Source organism: Aythya fuligula, chromosome 6, assembly GCF_009819795.1.
Source record: "Aythya fuligula isolate bAytFul2 chromosome 6, bAytFul2.pri, whole genome shotgun sequence".
NCBI lineage: Eukaryota > Metazoa > Chordata > Aves > Anseriformes > Anatidae > Aythya > Aythya fuligula.
In genome coordinates this window covers 28,820,903-28,842,115 of record NC_045564.1, presented here as the reverse complement: position 1 = coordinate 28,842,115, position 21,213 = coordinate 28,820,903, and the positions used below count along the sequence as shown (strand labels likewise).

The 21,213-nt window shown below is 44.7% G+C and overlaps 1 protein-coding gene across 1 annotated transcript; it reads right to left on the bottom strand.

Moving 5' to 3' along the window:
* Positions 1 to 169: 169 nt before the first annotated feature.
* On the bottom strand, positions 170 to 19,321 carry LCT (lactase). Its single transcript, XM_032190114.1, has 18 exons — positions 18,658 to 19,321; positions 17,467 to 17,511; positions 16,852 to 16,913; positions 16,034 to 16,117; positions 14,641 to 14,743; positions 14,185 to 14,290; positions 13,158 to 13,845; positions 12,256 to 12,901; positions 9,813 to 11,372; positions 9,241 to 9,509; positions 8,490 to 8,780; positions 6,997 to 7,195; positions 6,568 to 6,770; positions 6,119 to 6,228; positions 4,374 to 4,508; positions 3,182 to 3,405; positions 1,573 to 1,809; positions 170 to 865 (listed from the first exon to the last, which is right to left on the bottom strand). Exons 1-18 carry the CDS (start codon positions 19,319 to 19,321, stop codon positions 654 to 656), a joined length of 5,838 nt encoding a protein of 1,945 aa, XP_032046005.1. The 3' UTR covers positions 170 to 653.
* Between the last annotated feature and the right edge of the window lie 1,892 nt (positions 19,322 to 21,213).

The window sequence follows — 21,213 nt, the reverse complement described above, 5'->3', positions numbered from 1 at the left end:
TGGAAGTGGGAACAAAGCTTTCCTCTGTGGAATTGTGCATTTATATTTTTTGTATGGCCCTAAACATCACAGGTGTTCTGTGCTGCTTCGGCCTTCTATTTAAAGATGCTTCAGTGAAGTATCATACCACAAATGTGAAGGCAGAGGGCTAGGCCAATTTTCATTTTTTAATAATTTATGATAAAATTCAAAAAGAGGAATGGAAAAACCCGTGCTGTACAGTGTCTGTGAGAACAATATCCTCCACCTGTTTTTACCAGCCCTACCTTGTCTTCGAACCATTAAGGTTCAGTAGAGCTTCATGGGAATTCTCTCAGATGCCTTGAAGAGACCAGCAGGACACCAGGGAAGGTGATGAAGGCGAGCAGATGAACGGTCAGGTTCAAAGTTCTTGCACGACTAGGAACAAGCTATTTTAGTTCTGATGTGAAGAAATCAAATCAGTAACAGCTGGCAAGAAGTCAATTAACAGAACATTTTTTGCTTCATATTTTAACGAACAACAAAAAGATGGGACGCTATCTCTAAGGCTTCCTTCCCCTCATTAAGGTGCAGTAGTACAAGCACTCTATCCTTCTTTCTGCTGCAGTAGAATACAATGTGATAGGGTTTCATTGTTTCAGTCCGTTCCCCATATTTAATCCGATTGAACTTCACATTTTACTGAGTTCCATGGGTGATTGTTTACGGGATTTTTTGGATAATGTTCCATATTTATAAGCAAGAAGAGCCAGGCCCAGTGCTCCAACTCCAGAAAGAGCAAAAAGCACATACAGCGCGATTTCGGCACTGTGTGACGTTAAGTCCAAGCCCAGGAAGTGCACGTTGTCAGCCAGTTCCACTGCCGTGGGGACCGTCGGGGTCACTGTGCAGGGGAAGACAACAAGAATTAGTACCCAGCCCGTTGTGAACTTACTCATGTACGTGTGCATCGCTTCTTCCTTCCTCTGCAGGAGGCTCAGTGCTGCTGGACAGGGCTCTGGCTGTAGCTGTAGGTCTTTGGGATCAGGGACTGACACAATTCCAGCTCAGGGGAAAGGCACAGCCCGGGGTTAAGAGAGAGCTCTTGAGGCCAGAGGAGGGGCAAGTGTTCCTTGGCAGTCATGGCTAATAAAAATAATGGCTAATAAAAACGAACCTCTGAACGGCCCCAACTGACAAGTTAACATACTTAACCCAGAGAACACAAACAATGGAAGTATTCCCAATGCTTCTTAGAATGCAGTCAAAATTGTTTTTTAAAAAAAACTGCAGGACTACTAGATGGGCGTGACTGGGGAAACATCCTATGAATCAGAAAAGAGTAGAATGGCCCAACTCTTTGTATTTTCAGTACAGGCACATAGCTGGGTGCTACCACAACATCCTTTAAAGTTATTCTGGCTTTGCAAACAGAAGTGACCTAATTCCACACAGCTACCTTTAGTCCTAACAGAGGCTGACTATCAGGCAGTTTGCTGCCAAAACCCTTAAAAATAATATTGTAAAAATAGCTGATGTCTTTTAGGACCACAGCTTATAGAAGGTGTCTGGGTTTAGCATCAGATGCATGATTTCTGCTGCATCACTCACCTTCAGGCTCCGGTTCCAGACAGGGATGTGGGCCTGCCGCTGGATCTGGAAACCCGTTGCAGCTTATGATCTGCGAGTAGTACCTGGCGGAGGCCTTGGGGAGCCGCGGCAGGCTGGGGTCTGTGTAGTTGACGTGGTAGAAGCCAAACTTCTCATCAAAGCCCACGGCCCACTCGAAGTTGTCCATTAGCGTCCAGGCTGTGTAGCCTCGCAGGTCGACGCCGTCCAGCACAACAGCTGCTCAGGAGCACACACAGCAGGGGGCTGAGCAGGCAGGCAGCACAGAGCTGCCCCTCAGCCTGCAGCACTATGAACAGGGCACCACACACAAATGCAGCTGGGTGCAATGAAGCTATTTAACAGCGTGACCAGCAGGGCTAGGGAGGTGATCATCCCCCTGTACTCAGCTCTGGTGAGGCCGCACCTCGAGTACTGTGTTCAGTTTTGGGCCCCTCGCTACAAGAAGGACATCGAGGTGCTTGAGCGGGTGCAGAGAAGGGCGACAAAGCTGGTGAGGGGCCTGGAGAACAAGTCCTATGAGGAGCGGCTGAGGGAGCTGGGCTTGTTCAGCCTGGAGAAGAGGAGGCTCAGGGGCGACCTTATCGCTCTTTTTAGGTACCTCAAGGGAGGCTGTAGCAAGGTGGGGGTTGGCCTGTTCTCCCACGTGCCTGGTGACAGGACGAGGGGGAATGGGCTTAAGTTGAGCCAGGGGAGTTTTAGGTTAGATGTTAGGAAGAACTTCTTCACTGAAAGGGTTGTGAGGCATTGGAACAGGCTGCCCAGGGAAGTGGTGGAGTCACCATCCCTGGAAGTCTTCAAAAGACGCTTAGATGTAGAGCTTAGGGATATGGTTTAGTGGAGGGCTGTTAGCGTTAGGTTGGAGGTTGGACTCGATGACCTTGAGGTCTCTTCCAACCTAGAAAATTCTGTGATTCTGTGATTCTATTTACTGCCAACCCAGCCTCGGGAGACTCACCACCTCCCTGTCCCCACCTCTGACACGTGCTGCTCTGAGGTGGTTCAACAGCCAAGTTACACCTAGCCACTGACCAGGGCAGCTCCGTCAGCCCTGGAGACTGCTCCTCTCTGCTCCCAAAATCAAAGCTTTCAGTACACAAAGGTCTAAGTACAGAGAGAAGAACTTCTCAACACACCGTGGGTGTTCAAACAAGTGTTCATGGGGCCCTTGCTGCTAAAAGGCAGTAAACAAGTGTGTTGGGAACACCTGGCAGTCAGCTCCCCTGTGGCAGGACAGCCAAACTGACCACAGCTGTAACTGAAACCAGGTCCCTGTGTGTGTTTGTTCTGAGTAAGGTGCTATTTATAGAACCAGCAGCAAAGAACCCTCTCTTGCCAGATGCAGCTGTACAAGGAAGCTGCCCTTATCCCACTCTACTAACCCCATGGTTTGCTCTGCCTCTACTTCATCTTTCCCTGCACAAGTCTCGGCACATCCAGAGGCTCGCAGCAGCAGACCCAGAGTTAACCCCATGTGTACATGTAGTTGACAAGCGCATTGCCAGTGGCCTTTCAGCTCTGTACAGCTCGCTTTGTACATGCCAGGCTTGTTGGGAGATACCGCTAATCAGCTTTAAATAGTCACTCTTACCTTTCAGTGCTTCGTTAATGTAGTTCCGATGGTAATGTATCCGCCAGGTGTCGTTGAGATCTGTGTCTCCCCGTTCTGATACCCCATTTTCAGTCACATAAATGGGAAGGTCACCGTACTCTTCCTTTATCCACCTCAGGAGCTTTCGGAAACCAAAGGGCGTCACCTTGAGCCAGAAGGACCCCGAGTTCAGCCAGGCACGGTCGGTTACTGAAGCGACGCCCCTGTGGAGGAGGACACTGATCAGTCCTGTCCCTGGTGCCTGGCCCCGTGTCACTGCTCACCTGAGAAGTGACTGTGGCAGGGTGGGAAGAGCACAGAGCTCTGGGGAGGTAAAGAGCTACTGGTGCTCACAAACCTCCAGAAAACACCTCATACTTCACTTTAAAAGCTACATTCTGCCTTCATCGGCAGTCACTGAGGGTGTGCTGTGTACCCAACTCATGAGCCTGCCCCATCTTTGTCATGTAAAGCAATTCCTACTTTCAACCTCTGATCCACAACACAGTGACTGAGCACACATCCCTGCAGTAATGCAGGACAGATGGCAGCATCCTCTAAGGGGAAGTTACCCCAATTCCACACGGTTTTGTGAAAATACCTCAGAAAACAGCCAATGTTCACCCTCATGAGTGGTCCCACAATTACCTTAATTCTCAGCACAAGAACTCATGAGCTCCTATAGTTTACCTTTTGTAACTTGGGAAAGAAATCAACATGTCAAAAAGCTTGACTTACATATATTTAAGAAGTGATTTAGCTACTTAGGCTTTAAATTTAAGCTAAACTAATGTGCAGAGAGCCAACAACTGTTTAACAGCAAATACAGTAGTACCCACAAACCAGGATAATCTCCCTCTTCAAACTACGGCCTGGGGGAAGGAAATACAATAAATACTCTTGAGAGCTGATACCAGGTGGGAGGAGACTCAGAAGAGCTGATTCCTTCCTTTTAGTAGATGCTCTAATTTTCCTTGTTCTGTTTTAACCATTCATTTTGGGGCATAAAGAAGGGGCTTTTGTGAAAATAACAGCATCACAGGTATTGTTTGGGGATATTTTCCCTAGTATTGGTTATAAGAGCCTAATAAATCTCTCATGGCTTTATGTGCTGTTAGTTTATATTGCTTAGTTGGCCCAGGCTCCAGGCACGCACATTTGACTTGACTAATAGCGTACATTTATATCTTACCTGTCAGAGTCATATGACAGGATCCCAGTAGCATAATTAAAGTTGTATGCTAAAATCGTAGTGTAGTGATTTAGACCAAAGTAGTCATATGTGCCTTTAATTCTTTGCTTTTCACTTTCAGTGAATTCTGGAAGTCTGCAACAAAAAACAGAGAAAAAGCATAAACCCATAGAAATGCAGCTCTTTTCAGGATTTCCCCTTCTTTTGTTTCTACCCCTCCCTTGGTCCTGGTGGCTAACTAAATGAAGCTGTTGCTAGAACTCAGGCAATTCATGTTGCCTGATGTAGAGTTCCCCAGGAGAGGAGCGGACCTTCCACTGACTGGGAACGAAACCCTGCATGGTTCACACTCAAATAAAAGGTAGTGGCGGAAACACAACCTCAGCACAGAGCTGCTGACAGCCACGGGGCTCCACAACCCAGTAACACCTGCTCTAGAGCAGGCAACAGAACTAAAGACGAGGCTGTTCTTTACCAGTCCTGCTGTTTTCTCTTGCTGTGCTTGAGCTCAGAAGTACTTTGGAGTTAGAGAAGTCAGAAACTTTCCCTAAGAGCACCTGTAACACTGACGTGACTTTGTCCCTATATCGTTTTATTCCGGGACCCAGAAAGGTTAAACTGGCACAGGGTTTGTCTTCACTGAAGCAGTTTGTGGGCTGTAACACCGAGATGTTGAAAAGCCCAAAGGAAAGATGAAAGAAAGTAGCTAACGTGTTTATAAGTGCATTTGCATGGGGCAAGAGGCTTTCAAGTAAAGATATAAAGTGGCTTTCAGCAGGAGTCAGAGCAGTGCTGGAAAGAAACAATACAAACAAGCTCTACAGCTGAGAAAATCAGATGAGGTGGGAGGCACTTCTGTACTTGTGACCTGGGGACCTACTCCACATTCAGCTGGATCACCCAGAAGGGAGCTGGAACAACGTGGCCAAGGCCCCCAGCCATGAAGAAACGCAGAGCACATGAGAAGCGCAGCAGAGAGCTGCACCCTGATCTTCTTGGAGGAAGACGGGAAAACCCAGAAGAAACTGGTAACTAGCCCGGGTCAGGGGAGCTCTGCTAGTTAATCCCAAAGCACTTGGTTCCCTCCAAAAGGGAGGCCTCAGAGAACCTTTGGGATCTCAGCTCTACATGATCACTGCTGTGGTGAGAGAAGCAAGAAACAGTCAGGAACATCCAGGGTGCCCTGGAGCCAGGGAGAGTTTTCAGTTCTCTTTTAGCCAGAAAAGAGAGAAAAATCTTTTGGGAATTCAGTCCCCAGGCAACCACTGCTCAATGTGCACTCCTGGCAATTCGGTGATGCTTGAGAGTTCGCTCTTAGGCTGAGGACAGGACTTCTTCCCCAGAGGGAGTCACTTGGGCACTTCAACTCATAAGGCAACACACAGTGACTGTGCTCTTATTTGTGGTAGCAACCACCAGAGAGGAAATAACATTTAAAAAGATGCTCAAGAATTCAAGTATTTTAGGCACATAAAAACAAGATTTAAGTCTTGAAGAGCCCTGCCTTTGCTGCAGAGCACACACCAACTCTTCTGTCACCTCCCTCATTTCAGAACAAGGGGTCTTATCAGAAAGGACTGATCAGCAATACCCCCACACCTAATATACCCCCAATATTTTCCCGTTGAGGGGACAGATTTTTACCGCACCATTTCACCAGAATCCTTCCACTTAACAGCACCGTCAAAAAAGCAGGTTTCAGCACAGCAGGGAACACGAGAGCACCTGTGTGCCTGTGCTCTTACCGAGATTGCTTCAGACCCTGAGCCAGGCTGCGCTCCCGAATCCTCGTTTTCATCACTTCGTTGTAATCACCGTTTTTGAAAATGGGGTGAGCAAACCAACCTATGAGAAACTAACCCAGGAAATAAACTTAAATTAGGTATCAAAACAAGGGACTTCAGCATTCCTCTCCATTTGCTGCTTTACACGTAGTACCAGATTTATAATGAACAAGCACAAAGAGAGATGCAGGGATGTCCATGTAACGACAACAAATTGAATAAGCTGGAACCACAGTCATATTTTGTCTCAGCTCCACTGCATTCTCAACCAGCTGCCAGAAGAAGGTGGTGTATTAGAGAAGCAAGGAAATGTATCTGAGATGCCAGCCTGGGCTCTGGGCAGCTCCAGATGCCAACCCAAACACTCTGCGAGCAGCCAGGAGAGCTGCGGCTGCCTGCGTGCCTCCTACCTGCAGGTAGCGTCTGGCAGCATCCCAGTCCTCCTGTTTGTGGGGGTTCCTCGGCTCTGCCCAGTCCGAGTTGATGGTGATGGAGATCAATCCTCCCTGTTTGGGCCGGTACGTCTCGTTGTACAGGTGCCAGGCTTCTGCGTGGGCCTTTATCAGGTTGTGCCCCACTATGTAAGGGGCTCGCCCCGGCCTAACGGAGATTCCTGCAGAGACAGCGACAGCTCAGGTGCTGGAGCAGCCATCCCCAGCTTCCCCTTTTGCTTCCTCCCAGGTAAACACATCCAAGACACCCAGAGCTGCCCTCCTCTGAGAGAAATAAACCAGCTGCCTGCTATTAAATGCAATGTGCAGCACCTGGGGCCCTGAGGCCCAGCCCAGGGCTGAGATACTGCCTCAGCAAAGCTTTGAAACCGTGCTCAGCAGCCTCACCTGGAGCAGCTGTCCCGAAGCCATAGCCAAGATACGCCGTGTTGTAGGGTTCATTGAGGGTGATCCAGAACTTCACCTTATCTCCCAGCCTCTGGAAAAGCAGCTCGGCGTATTCCTTAAACCTCTGAACTATGGTATCGTTCTCCCACCCGCCGACGTTCTGCAGCGCCTGCGGGAGGTCCCAGTGGTAGATGGTCACCTGCGGGGAGCGAGCAGAGAAAGGGCTCAGCCAGTCATTCCTTCCTTTCAGGGATAGGGACAACAAACCAGCCTCATTTCCAAGCATAAACCCTGCTGGGATCTGCAGCTAGAAAAAGGCTGTTTTCTTCTGCGTTTCAATAGAGTAGGAACTTGGCAAAACCATGAACAAATGAGTAAAACAGTTCTGCACAACAAGAACATCTGTAATCATCTCCTACACTTGCTCATCCCACCTGTAAGTAGGTACATTTTTGTAGCTTATTTATAACTTTATAATTTATTTATAACTTTAGAATTAATTTATAACTATACACTTTGTATAACTTATTCTTCTCCCAAGAACACATCCGAACCGTGTTAAATACCAAATTCCTATAAAATTTATTAATCTCTGTAAAAAAAATTCCCATTAGGAGGGACTGTTCCATTTCAGTGACACTAATCCTACAACTTATTGACATATTAACCAAATATGTGACAAATGTGTCAGTGACATATTAACCAAAGCACTCCCAGCAAGGAACCCAAACACTCTAACTTAGGACCAGAGTCCAAGCTGACAGAAAGCCTTCTGGGCTAAGCAAGGAGTTTCTTAATGGGCTATAACTCAAAAAGCAAGTGCCTAGCAAGTGGGAACAAGGGCCAGCAGTACAGAAGGCACATAAAAGCACCGCTTGGGCTTTTAGGAAATAAGAAAGGCCAAAGCCCTCCCAATTCTGCAAGTCCACTGCAAGAAAAAAGCTCTGAGAAAACTTGGGTGGGCTGCTGAGAAGCTGCACAGTGTCAGAAGCACAGAACAACCTCCTTGCCTCGCCCTCCCCAGACGAGCACCTTTTCTAGGGTGGTTTGGGGGGACCCGGCCAGCAGTGGGGAGGCAACAGGTTGGTGGGACTTGGGAAACAGCAGGGTATTCGGGAACAGCCAACAGTAAGGCTACTGTGATCTCCTGGGTAGTAACTGTGAATGTATCCCTAAATTCCTAGCACATTTACCTGTTCAAAAAACATGTTTCCTCCCGGCACACAATAAAAAAAATTCTCTGTGAAGGAGGGAGTAGACTTAAACACACACATGTGCTCTGAGTGTCAGACTTGGGTTCTACTACTGGCCTACACATCAACGGGTCTTAACGGGTCTTGAACAGCCTGGGAAGTTTGTAAGGAGTGAGGGTTTCCCACATAGGGATCAGAACACAGGGATAAACCAGAGAAATCTCAGAGTCGGCATCTCATCTTTCAGCATCAGGATAATTCTCAGCTCCTGCACTCCTGGATTTCCACGTTCACAGTTACCTGGGGCATTATGTTGGCTGCCAGAAGTGCGTCAATCAGCCTTTCGTAGTAGTTCAGTCCCGCTTCGTTGATGTAGCTGGTGGTCCCGTCTGGGAGAACACGGGACCAGGAGATGGAAAAGCGGTAGTGAGACACCTTGAGGTTTTTCAGCATTTCCACGTCCTCCTCAATCTTGTGGTAGCTGTCACAAGCCACGTCCCCGTTGTCGTTATTGCTGATTTTCAAGGGAGTGTGAGAAAACTGGTCCCAAATGCTAAGTCCTTTCCCGTCTGCTCTCCATGCTCCCTCAATCTGTAATTGAAGATGGAGGAGGGAAGGGAGAAACCATTAACAACCCCAGATTTACATCTTGGCCCAGCAAAGAATTCAGCCTTTTGGCCTTTGTGGCACCACATGATCTGTTGACTTATCAGCTTAAGCCTTGAAGCAGTAACGTTGGCTGCACCAAAGTAGTAAGAGCTCTTGGGCCCCACAGCACAGAAGTTTTACCAAAGTGCAGTGTCACAGGGGAGGTGTTGTGGCAGTTCAACCTGCTGCTCGGTGTTTGCTGGTTCCTGTGAAGCCCGTGCTGCTGTCTCAATTCCCATGGTATAACCACGCCGTTAGAAGGGAAGAACTTGGAGATAAGTCAGGCAGTTTTTACAGCAACCCCCAATTACCGTAGAACCTAATGTTACAGAAGCTGTGGGTGTGTCATCCAAAATGAATTAACGGCCACCGGTACCCCAAGAGTCAGCCCTCATTTCCTAACCTGGTACGCTGCTGTCGCTACGCTCCACCAGAAGTTCTTTGGAAACTCCCCGTAGAGAAACTCATCCTCCTTGGGCAGCGGGATGCCGTTATTGCGGATGATTTCTGCGTAGTACACAGCTGAGCGCTTTGGGGTTCTTGGCCTGTTGGGATCATCAAAATCGACCTGGTGCAGCCCAAATCTTGAATCATAGCCATTCAACCACTCGAAGTTATCCATAAGAGACCAAGCGTTGTATCCTCGCAGATTAACACCGTCCAGCTTGTAAGCTGAAAGACCAGAAGCAATGGAAGAGCATCAGTGATACATCGCGCATTGAAGGAACCACAAGGAAGTCACTTGCAAACACACACACACTGCCAGCTTCACAAAGCTGAATGGCACTAGACCAGAAAAATCATGAAAGACCTCACAGTCAGAGGATACGAATGGCCATGCAAAGGAGAGCATAGAAAATCACCATTTATGTTGCATTCAGGATGTTCAAAGACTGCTAACAGCTGCTTTTAAAAACCACCTGTCAGAGAATCTAAAGGAGTCACCAGACAGAGAACAAAAGCAAAGGTTTGTACCTTTTAAAGCTTCATCAATGTATGTTTTGTGGTAAAGGATCCTGGTGTGGTCATCAACATCCGAGCTGCTATTTATCCCCACTCCGTTCTCAATGATGTATATCGGGGGATTGCCATACTCCTCCTTGATCCAGTTCAGCATCCTCCTCAGCCCCCAGGCCACAGCCTTATGTTCAGAAATTGCTGAGGAAGGCCAGGAGCTGTCAATACTTGTCGAAACTTCCTGGTCGTGCTCGTAAGAGTAGGGCTTCAGAGGGGTCGTTGTATGGGTTACGATTTTGGAAGTGTAGGTGTTGAAGTAGAAGACATCTGCTGTGCCCCGGATGTAGTCACGCTCCTCAGCTGTGAAAACGGGTAGGCGGGATGACGGCAGGTTCTGCAACTCGCTCCTGTTCCCAACTTTCCACTTCATGACCTCAGGGTAGTCCCCGTTTTTGAAGATCGGGTGGGCAAACCACCCCACCAGGAACTGCAAGTACCTGTCTGCAGCTTCCAGGTCCCTGGGGTCACTCGGTGTCTTTGGCTCGGCCCAGTCGATGTTGGGACACAGAGAAATGACCCCTCCCTGGCTTGCTCTGTATTTGTCGTCGTAGGTGTGGTACACCCTGGCGTGAGCTTTCAGCAAGATGTGTCCCACCTTGTAGGGAGTGCTCCCGGGGTCTTTGACGCTGGGTGGGAACGCCCCCAGGCCGTAGCCAATCCATGCAATGACTTGGGGTTCGTTGAATGTGATCCAGAACTTCACTCTGTCCCCAAAGGTCTGGAAACAGAAGTCTGCAAAACTATCAAAGAGTTCGATCAGCAAAGTGTTCTCCCAGCCACCGATGTCCTGGAGAGCCTGGGGCAGGTCCCAGTGGTAGAGGGTGACGATTGGGGTGATGTTGTTTGACACCAGCCCGTCAATGAGGCGGTTGTAGTAGTCAACTCCATGTCCATTTATTGAGTCGTTCCTTCCAGTGGGGAAAATTCGAGGCCAGGACAGAGAGAAACGGTAGTTCTTTACCCCTAAGGCTCTCAGCAGATAAATATCTTCCTCCAGCTTGTTGTAGCTATCGCAAGCTACATCGCCAGTGTCGTTGTTAACTATATTCCCTGGCACATGGGTGAAGTTATCCCAGATGCTGGGCCCTTTGCCATCAGCATCCCAGCCTCCCTCTATCTGGTACGCAGAAGAAGACACGCCCCACAAAAAGTCCTCCGGGAATGTCCCATAAAAGTACATGTCCCTTTCAAACTCTGTTTGAGATGAAAACTTCTGCCAGACAACCTTGGACTTGGAGGGTACTTCTGATGCTGGTAAATTTGGCAACTTTGACGGCATGGGTAGGTCAAACATCCCCGGCGCAGGGAGTCTGTTTGAGACTTGGGGTGGGAAACCATTCTTTTCAATAACGCTGGCATAGAAATAAGCGGATGCCTTGGGAGTCCTTGGTCTGTTGCTGTCTTCAAAATTCACATGATGTAGCCCGAATTTTTGGCTGTACCCCACCGGGCCTTCAAAACCATCAATCAGTGATCGAGCAATGTATGACTGGACGTCAACCGTGTCTAGTTTCACCGCTGCCACAGAAACAGCACAAGATTGTTAGTCAATGGGACATTTTCTGAACACATCATCGCCTAACACAAGCACTACAGCAGAGGGTAACGGGGCGATAGCCAAACATTTGGGAATGGACTTCCATGGAAAACAAAACAAAACAATTAGAGCACCTGGCAAGAAGAGCAGTCAGCACTGCCATAGGAGCTGGTCAAAAGCTGAGTGATTAAAATGCATCAGAAGAGAAATATTTGAGTACAGCACACTTGTGCCCCTTGTAGCTCTTCTATCAGTCTGTTGGGAACTAGGTAAAGAAGATCAAAAGCTCTATACTGATCACCAACATACTTAATACAACATATTTAATAAAGTTTTCTGATGGTATTGATTTGTGTATCTGAAGAGAGGACCAGTAAAATCTCTATTTGAAGTCTCAGATCTATAGTTGTCCAGAACTTCAGTCACAACCATTATTTTTTGCATCAGTTGGATACAGTTTGCAAAGATACAGCCGTACCTTGAACTTTACTCAAAATATTTGAGACCCAAACATCTCCCTAAAAATTCTAACCCTCAGTGGTGCTGGACGCTGTCAGTTTTATCTGCCTTGTCAGTGAAGACTTCATTCAGTCCTGATCTGAGATCTCTGTAGGTAAGGGCCTGCCTGCAGTCAGGTTATCTTCAGGAGAGCTGAAATAACAAACATTGTTCTCACAGAGAATGGCTTTAGGATCCAGGCTGTATTTGTCTGCATGTATGAAAGACCTGTTGCATGACCTAAACAGAATGGGGAGTTCCATAGCCCCACACAAATGGTGATGTTTTAAAGTTAATCATGGCAGAAGAGATAGATTAACCAGTTGCCTTTACTTAAAATTAAAAAAAACAAAAACAAATCTGTACCTTTCAGAGCCTCATTGATGTACCGGCGGAAATAATCCACTCGCAGAGTGTCGTTAATATGATCCCCAACGGGCTCTGTAGGCACACCGTTTCCTGCTATGTAAATTGGGATCTTTGTCCCAGTGTATTCCTGGGACACAAACTTCAGCAACCTTCTTAATCCCCAGGGGACCACGTGGATCCAAGCAGAGGCAGTCTTTGGCCACGCAGGATCCACATGCAAGGAGAAGTTCCCGATGCTCTCGTAGCCTGGTGCGCAGGTCCCGTTAGTCACGGCACTAACCAGGTGGGAGGTGTAATGGGAAAGCCCAAAAAAGTCTGCGGTCCCATTCACCCAGGCTTTCTCCTCCTCCGTAAACACAGGCAGCTGTGCAACTGTCGTGGAGCACTGCTGGTTTACCTGCTGGATCTGAGCCTTCAGGATGTCTGGGTAATCACCGTTAACAAATATGGGGTGAGCAAACCAGCCGAGCATGAACTGCAGGTACCGCTCCGATGCACTCACGTCCTCGGAGCTGGTTGGAGTCTTGGGTTCAGCCCAATCTGAGTTCAGCACCAGCCCCACCTTTCCCTGTTGCTGAGAACGGTACCTGTCGTTGTACAGGTGCCAGACCTTGGCGTGAGCCTTGAGAATTGTGTGAGCCACCTGGGGGCAGAGAGCAGAGGGATGGCTGTGTGTCAAACTGCTTTGTGGGGTTTGGATTAAGCGTAAGAATCTGGCTGATTTCAGAATGGAAAATAAAAGCTAATATCCATGAACTACCCCATTTTCTGTGGAGTATCACAAATCCAACAGGCAGATAACTGTCTCAGAGGCCTCATTAGGCTTGCACATAGTTAAAAGTACAGAATCATCAGAGAACAACACAAGAATGGCAGCTGCAGGATTCCTGCATCCCTACCTTGTAAGATGCAACTCCTGGGTCAGCGATTCCTGGAGGATGCTCGCCGGTGCCGTAGCCAGCATAGCTGATAACCCAAGGCTCGTGGAAAGTAATCCAGAGCTTGACCCGATCCCCAAAAGTGGCAAAGCAGAAGTCTGCGTAGTCCACAAAAGCATCTATGATGCTGTCATTCTGCCAGCCACCAAGAACCTGGAGAGCTTGCGGGAGGTCCCAGTGGAACAGAGTCACCATGGGCTCAATGTTAGCATCCAGCAACCTGTCAATTAACTGGCTGTAATAATCCACGCCCTTGGAGCTGATGGTCTCATTGGTGCCAGTGGGGAAAATTCTAGGCCAGGATATAGAAAATTTGTACAGCTGGGGATGAAGACCCCTCAGCAAGTAAACATCATAGCTGGTTTTATAGTAGCTGTCACACGCCACGTCTGTTGTCTGGTTCATGTAGACATGGCCTTCGTGCCCAAACCGATCCCAGATGCTCTCTCCTTTCCCATCCTCTGCCCAAGCTCCTTCAATATTAAAGGCACCCGTGGAGGTGCCCCAGAGGAAACCGCTCGGGAAAACACCTTGCAGAAAAGAATCCCTCTCCAATTCAGATTGGCTAGCAAACATTTCCCAAACTGTTTGATAGGAGGAGCGAGGGGTGAGAACTGCTTCTGGGCTCTCCTGTAGAGTACTGGCTTTGCTGAAAACAGAATAAAAAGGAATTACAATCTCCAAGGTAGATGCCAGTGCCAAAGAACTTGCAAATAAGGAGGATAAAAGAGTTGTTTACTTCCCACTCAGCTTATTTGCCACTTAAGGTACAGTCCTTTTGTAATCTGATCAATCCAATCTCCTGCCACCCTTCATCTGGCAGATGAAGGCATCTCTGGGGGCATGATGAGCTTCTCTCCTAGGACAGATGTTATTTTATGTACTTAATTCCTTTCAAGTCCTTTCAGCAACTATCAGCAGATTTTACCACTAAAACTGTCATATATCTGCCTAACGTATTTGTTCCTAGAGGACACCTCTTTATTACAGTATCTGATTTAAGGGAGAAAAACTGTACCTTAAAACACGAGATGAGAAGTCCAATAGTTCATTCACATCATACCCAATTGTACGTGGTTTTTCTTTATTAAGAGCTGAAAACACACAATAAGCGATGGGCTTAGTCACAAATGAGATGACAGACTGCGTGACACCACTTGAACATGCAGTTACACCTTTTGAAATAAGAGTATATTTGTGTTTTGTTTGTTTGTTTGTTTTTAAATAAGTAATAATAGCTCTTTTTCTCAAATCTAGTATGTTAGATTTACATTTTTATACTTTTTATATGCTTTAGATATATATTTTTATATTCCAAGAGGGTTATGAAAGAAGCTATAAAATTATTTTGTCTAATAGCAGCGGTCTGGACAGGACAATTCTATAGTTTCCCATTCAGAGCCTAAATACAAAACTCTACCACTCCTTGAAATAGGTCACTCACCTGTGACGATGGCAGCTACTCGTATGAATGGATTCTCTTCCAGGGAACCACAGTCAAGGAATTTTAGAGTGAAAATCAAGATCTCTATGTCCTTCCAGAGATTCTGCAAAAACAAAATTAAAACAAAGAACTGTATGAAAATAAACAATGGCCAGCTAGTAAAACCCTGTTCTTGGCATCTGTTCTTTTAACACAGAACAGGAAACATCTAGAAGTCTGAAAATTAGCAATAACGTTCTTCAGAATTCATAAAACAGAGTAAGCATTAAATACCATCCCCCACTTTGATCCAAAAAAGCCCAATGCAAATCAAAGCATAAACCCCAGACACTTTTAGTTTGACCTCCCTTTGAAAAGCTCCGAAGTAGTATCTTGCTGTAAATGTTTGAACCACTCCAGCATGCAACCCTAGAGCTAATGAGTCAAATAGCTCCTTATTCTGCTCATCAGGTGCTGCGTGACTTTCTTATGTATTTTAAGAATGCAATTCACACTCAGATGTATAATATCAGGTACTAGCCTATAACATCACTGCCATTATTGCTGCTATGTGATCTAATCCTTTCACAAATTTGTCCTAATTAATGTTTCTAGCATTGCCTTTACTGATGAGGACTTGTGAGTTTTGGTATTATAGTTGCAGAACCAGTGCTAGAATAAAATAAGATCTTTTTGTGTAAAGGTATTAGCCAAATCATATATCATATCTTTAGAATGTGATAAGAGGTTTTCCAGTCCTGGACAAAAGAATTATACCTGTTCAGTTACTAATGCATCAATAATGATCGCTGACCAAAAACATGGCCAACACTTTTGAACACCTGTCTTTAAGTCAGAAAAACAACGGGGAAGTTACAGTGAGCTGTATGCAGCTGTTTCCTAGTGTAGCTGCTGCCTGAGCTCTCACAGCAATCAGAACTGTTTAGACATGAATCAAGAAACACAAGCGTTCCAGAGATGCTCTGTGGGGAGTCTCCTCTTCTTGCAGCACACTTCTGGCAGGGAATAAGTGACTTGCCGCAAGTACATGAAGCAAAGAGAGTTAAGGTAGAGCCTGGCATACTCCTTTTCAGGCTGCTATTACCTACGCTGCATGATCCTGAGGCGTGGCATATAATCTCCGTGCTCGTTTGTGCAGACACATGGACTACATACACCTCGATGCTGAAGGATTTAAGACAGTAAATTAATTGTCAATTACTTTGAATACAGTTTGAAGTCCTGTACCTGATCTCTTTGCAAAATAACGTGTTATAGATGGTCTATGAGGTTCAGCAGAATTCTAAGAACAGCGATGGATTTGTTCTATCTGTTCTGCTCTATTACTAGAACTTCAATTCCCCAAGGTAGCCATGAAGTGAAATGCTCATTTGCACACTGTTCATAATGGTACCTGGAATTCACTCATTTGCATGTAGAAATCTGTTTCTTTTCCACAACTGTACTGAAGGTTGAGAGATAGAAAGTCTACCGAATCCTGGAAACAAGAAAAGGAAGAGAATCATCCTGGAGATTTATTTTTTTGCAGGTATTCTGTTCAAAATATAAAGTTGTTAAATGTTAGATACAGGTACATTGCTGAAGTAAGAAGCCACACAGCTATGTGGGACAATACAATGAGTACAAACTGGGTGGTGTATGGAGAGATGTCTGTCCTAAACAACAATACTAAATTTTGAAGAATTAAATGAAGTTGTAAGAACATTTTGTGCATTTAATATTCCTGATTTACAACTGATTCTTTAAATTAGTAAGATCGGTTACTCAGAGACTAACCAGGCAGAGAAACCTTTATCAGCATGTGGTTCAGGGAGGCTTTATCAATAATCCTCTGCAGGAAGTTCACTTCAGAAATCTTTAACCGTTGCACACTACCAATGTTACTCCACTAAAGGTCATTATATTCAAGGGAATAGATAGTATTCTTTTATTAAACTGGCTGCTGAAGTAGGCATAAAAAATTGATAAGCTTCCAGTTTATTTTTCAGTCCAAGGTTGTTTTTGTTGTTTTTTTTTTTTTTTTTTTTTTTTTTTTTTTCCAGTTTAGTCAGCTCATTTAGTACTTCTTTCCTCCCCATACAAACCACACCTTGCTTATATCGCTGAAATGTCATGCCTGCGTCACCACTTATCCTATCATTGAATTTTGAAGGACTGTGAATATAAGCCAAAAACCTGCACTGGCATTTGTTCACTGCATCCCGCATCAACGTTATCTAGGTGAAAAGAAGTACTGATAGAGGGTTTGGTCTTTATACAAAGGATGTCATCACCTTTGTAGAAAATAGGTTTTCCTCATATTGTGCTACCCCTGTACAACAAGACCACTTGTAGCAGAGCTCAGGCTGTGCTTTAACATATTAACTACTATTTTTAAAAAGATACCGAAAAAAATAAAAGTTTTTTTTTTTTTAATCGGTTGAGCATTAAGTAGACTTGTCAATAAAAGAGCAATGGGTATACGCTATTTAAGCATGTATGTTGCTAAAATTGCCAATTATGAAATATGTCTCCATATATTTTAATCACTGCTCTCTAGCCAAGAAGGGATGTTGAAGTATTTTTTAAAATATTTCAACATGTGGTTGAAGTATTTTAAGAGTACTTCAAAGCTTCTACAAAAAAGCTTCATGATTGAACTGATCAAAAAAAAAAAATAGATTTTACCCTATTGGTCAGTTTGCTGAAATTGTATTTAACTTGCAATAGGCCACTTGATCTTATGCATAAAAATCAAGTGAAATGAAATAAAATGGAAATAATTTTGGAAATCATTCCATTAAGGTGTTACCTGAAGAGAAACTGAAAGCAGCTCTGATGAAGCACTATCCAAGCCATGATCCATTCCTAAAGCAATGGACAGCTTTCCACCTTGAAGAAAAGGAGACAAGCTATTAGTAGTGTATTAAGTACAGATGAAGAATTTTGGGTTGCTGTAGTTACTTTAAAATTAGTTGGAACTTTTTGAATTTGTGGATTATCAGTCAGTGCCCTAGGTAGCTGATTTCAGAACATCCATTATTTTATCAATAGAGAGTTGCAGAAGGTAGAAATTCAAAGGCAGAGCCCAAAGAATCTTTTTCAGTGAATCTTTAAGATGTTCATGAGGAGCAATAACAATGTTATTTGCAGGGTCTGAATAAGATCTGAATACAGCCATCCAACAGGAACCATTCCACTCCATGGATAATAATAATAATAATAATTCTCATGCCTTTGTGGTTTTTCTATGGTGGTTTATTTTTAAATACCCATTCTGTGCTGGACCACGGAGAAAAAAAAAGACAGGAACAGAGACAGCCCCAAAACAAACGAACAAAACCCCACAAAATACAAGGAAAGTACGTGAATACAAAACCTGCAAACTGACAGTAGAACATAGCCCTGGCACAGGCTGCCCCAATAGGCATGGCTGCCCCATCCCTGGCAGTGCCCAAGGCCAGGCTAGATGAGGCTTGGGGCAACCTGGGCTGGTGGGAAGTGTCCCTGCCCAGGGCAGGGGGGCTGGAACTGAATGAGCTTGAAGGTCCTTTCCAACCCAAACTATTCTATGAGGCCTGTGTTCTGAAGCTAGTACCATCTACAAAATAGCTTGATCGTTAGAGCTTTGTTAACATACACACACGTTAATAAAAAAAAAAAAAACGAAAAACAAAAAAACGAAAAACAGGGTATTTTATTTTCCTTTTAGGTTAAAAGTAACTATCTGGTTTCTTGTTGGTTTATTTGACACACTTCATTTCACTTAAATGAGAAATTATATATAAATACACACACAGAGATACATGCCTACATTCCCCACAACTACTTTGGCTATCAAGTAAAATGGAATTACCAGTAATCATAAAAAAATATCAAAATAAGGTATTTGAAGGAACCTGTTACTCAAGTATTCCTATGCAATTCTGAGAGCACTGACAGCACATTCAGAGGTTACATGTAGCAGTTGCCATTTAATCTCATTACAAACTATTTTGTGAAAAGGTCATACACAAAAATCCCTCTGCCTATTCTTACCTGCCAGTGAGTATTTCTCGTGGTAGACACTATAAGCTCTCTGATGAGCAGCAGCCAGGGCCTGGACACGGAGCTGGGGCTCATCGTAAGGCAGGCTTTTCAAGACCTCTGGCAGGTCACTGAAAGTGAGCCACACATCAACCAGATCCCCAAAAACATTGAAACTAAACTCTGCATAGTCCACAAAAAGGTCAGCAAAAGCGTTGGTTTTGTTGCCTGCAGCCTGTGCGGCCACATTGCCAGGGATGTGCTTGTGATGCAGAACTACCACCGGCCTGAGGTTTGCAGCAACCAGCGTCTTGAGCAGCTGCTGGTAGCACTGCACTTGAGCTTCGTCTGGCTTTCTGGCATCCCCCTTGGGAAGAATGCGCTCCCACGGCAAAAAGATTTTGTAATGCGTCACCCCAACCTCATGAAGGTGGGAAAAGTACTGGGGCAGCTCGGAAGTCGCAGGATCTTGTTGGCAAGGGTAATCGCTGGCTTCAGCCACAGCAGGGCCTGGAGCTTCTTTGGTTAGGATGTGGTTTTGCAGCTGGAGTCTATGTACAAACTCCCTGGGTAGAGGTCCAGCAATGGCCACAGAGATCTGAGCTAACTCCCCATTGATCCCAAAGCTGGGACAGGCTAACATGAAAAAGACAACTGTCCTATAAACCAGCTCCATTTCTGGATCTGCTTCACAAAGTTAGTCTATCCTATTTATATTATAGTAGAAGTAATATTTAACCGAAATTATCTATTACACAGATAAGCCTTCCCAGAACCAGCTGACACTCAAATGATAACAAATCAGGACTTTCAGTTAACAGACGAACAACTGAATAAATAGATGAAAATCTTTTTATGATAAACAGATCTGTCAAGCAATAAGTTGGAGAAAGGTCATTGTGAAACACTGGGTTCATTTTCTGCAACATGCAGGTTTCCCTTTATACTTGAACATAAATTGACACTCACTGACACCACTTCCATTTCAGAGGAAGAGAAAGTAAGTAGACAATGTTTTTCATCTCCTCGCCTTTTTTTTTTGTTTTGGTTTGGTTTAAAAGCAATTCTAGCACAGTTCTGGATGCAAAAATAACAAAACCAATTACCTGCTTTGATGGGGCTGGGTGCCACCGCTCAGGTGAGCAGGAGGGGAGGGAGGATCATTTGTGCTGTTCTTGAGTTCGTGAAGGAAATCTGAGAGGTGGCATCTTACCCCCTTGGAAAAGTGGTTGTTACATGAATTCAGGCAGCAGCAACATGTGTTCCCATTCTAATAATATCAGGAAATTCAAATAATATATTATTGCTTTCCAAAGTACTCCCTCCTTCAGCCTTGAGAAGGCATGCACTCACATAGATCGCCTACCTAGGTTGCTGCAGGAGGAGATAATTCTACTTTTCTACATCCAAATACAGCAAAATGGAAGAGCTGAGAACATTTGCCTGGAACTGCCATCTGTGCTGCCTAAGTGCAAAACATGTTTAAATTAACTAAATAAAATCCTACATAAACTATATTGAAACTATATTGAAAAGTCAGTCCTATTTCCCAGTTTATTTCCCTTAACAAGCAGTTTTTGTCTAAAATACTGATAGAACCATTTGGGCAATATATGTTCTCAAGCAATCTCTTCTTTGTTATTTAAGTCGTAGTAGAAACTCTCTCAGCTTCTGCTGTTACTCCCAACAGCCAACCTCCTTGCTTATACAAGGACTGACTATTTGATTCTCAGCCAACTATTTTATATTAAGAAGCCTTGAAAAGCTTCCTGAAACATTGTGCTTGCTGTTCTGAAAGCATAAGTACTTTTTTTTTTTTTTCCTCTAGTGGATTTGACAAGCTTGACTAGGAACTATACAGCACCACCTGCTGCTGATTTCTCAGTACAGCCGTGTTAATTCCAGAAAGAGAAGACCCCTCTCAACCTATGGAACATATAGAACTGTAGGGAAAAGAAGTAGAAAAAAACCACTTACTTTCTCCTTACAAGAAAGGATTAATACAAATGCTTATTAACAAAGATCAGGATAGGGGAAGAAGGAACGTATAATGAAGAACAAATATTTCTTTCCCTGTCCTTATTTTAAAAGTAAGTTATGAACAATATAGAATGAAATAAGACTTGTTGCAGGTGGGCAGTTCTTTTTAATGCAATGAAGCATTTGCCAAGATGCAGTTTATGAAAAATATTAGCAGAGCAGCATTATTGCATATAGAATTAGTGCCCACTAGTTTGAGTTCACAAGATTAATCTGTTGATGTGAGCAGGCATCCAATTCAATTGGATTGATTTCAAATTTTAATAAAAACTACTGAGGACTGTGAATGAATGATTAAATAAGAATTATTAATCAAATGTAAACTAACAAAAAGACTTCCAAAACCCATAGATAAGTATCACCTCCAGTACAGCTCAAAGAATTCCTGATGTAGAATTCCTAAGGTGACAGAGTTCTCCATGTGAAAGGCTGCTAACTGGACACATCATGGAAAGGAATGAGAACATTCCCAGTCTCGGCAAATGCAGGATGGTGTGCTGGAAAAGAAACTAAGGCATTAATCCCGGA

Bases quoted from the DNA above. Each gene is read 5' to 3' on its own strand.
- LCT (XM_032190114.1), bottom strand. From the start codon at position 19,321: ATGGAGCTGGTTTATAGGACAGTTGTCTTTTTCATGTTAGCCTGTCCC. The intron at 16,118-16,851 runs GTTGATGCGGGA...TCTTGTTTCCAG, and splicing joins CTTCTTTTCACCTAGATAAC to GATTCGGTAGACTTTCTATC. The intron at 12,902-13,157 runs GTAGGGATGCAG...CTCTGCCCCCAG, and splicing joins CAGGAGTTGCATCTTACAAG to GTGGCTCACACAATTCTCAA.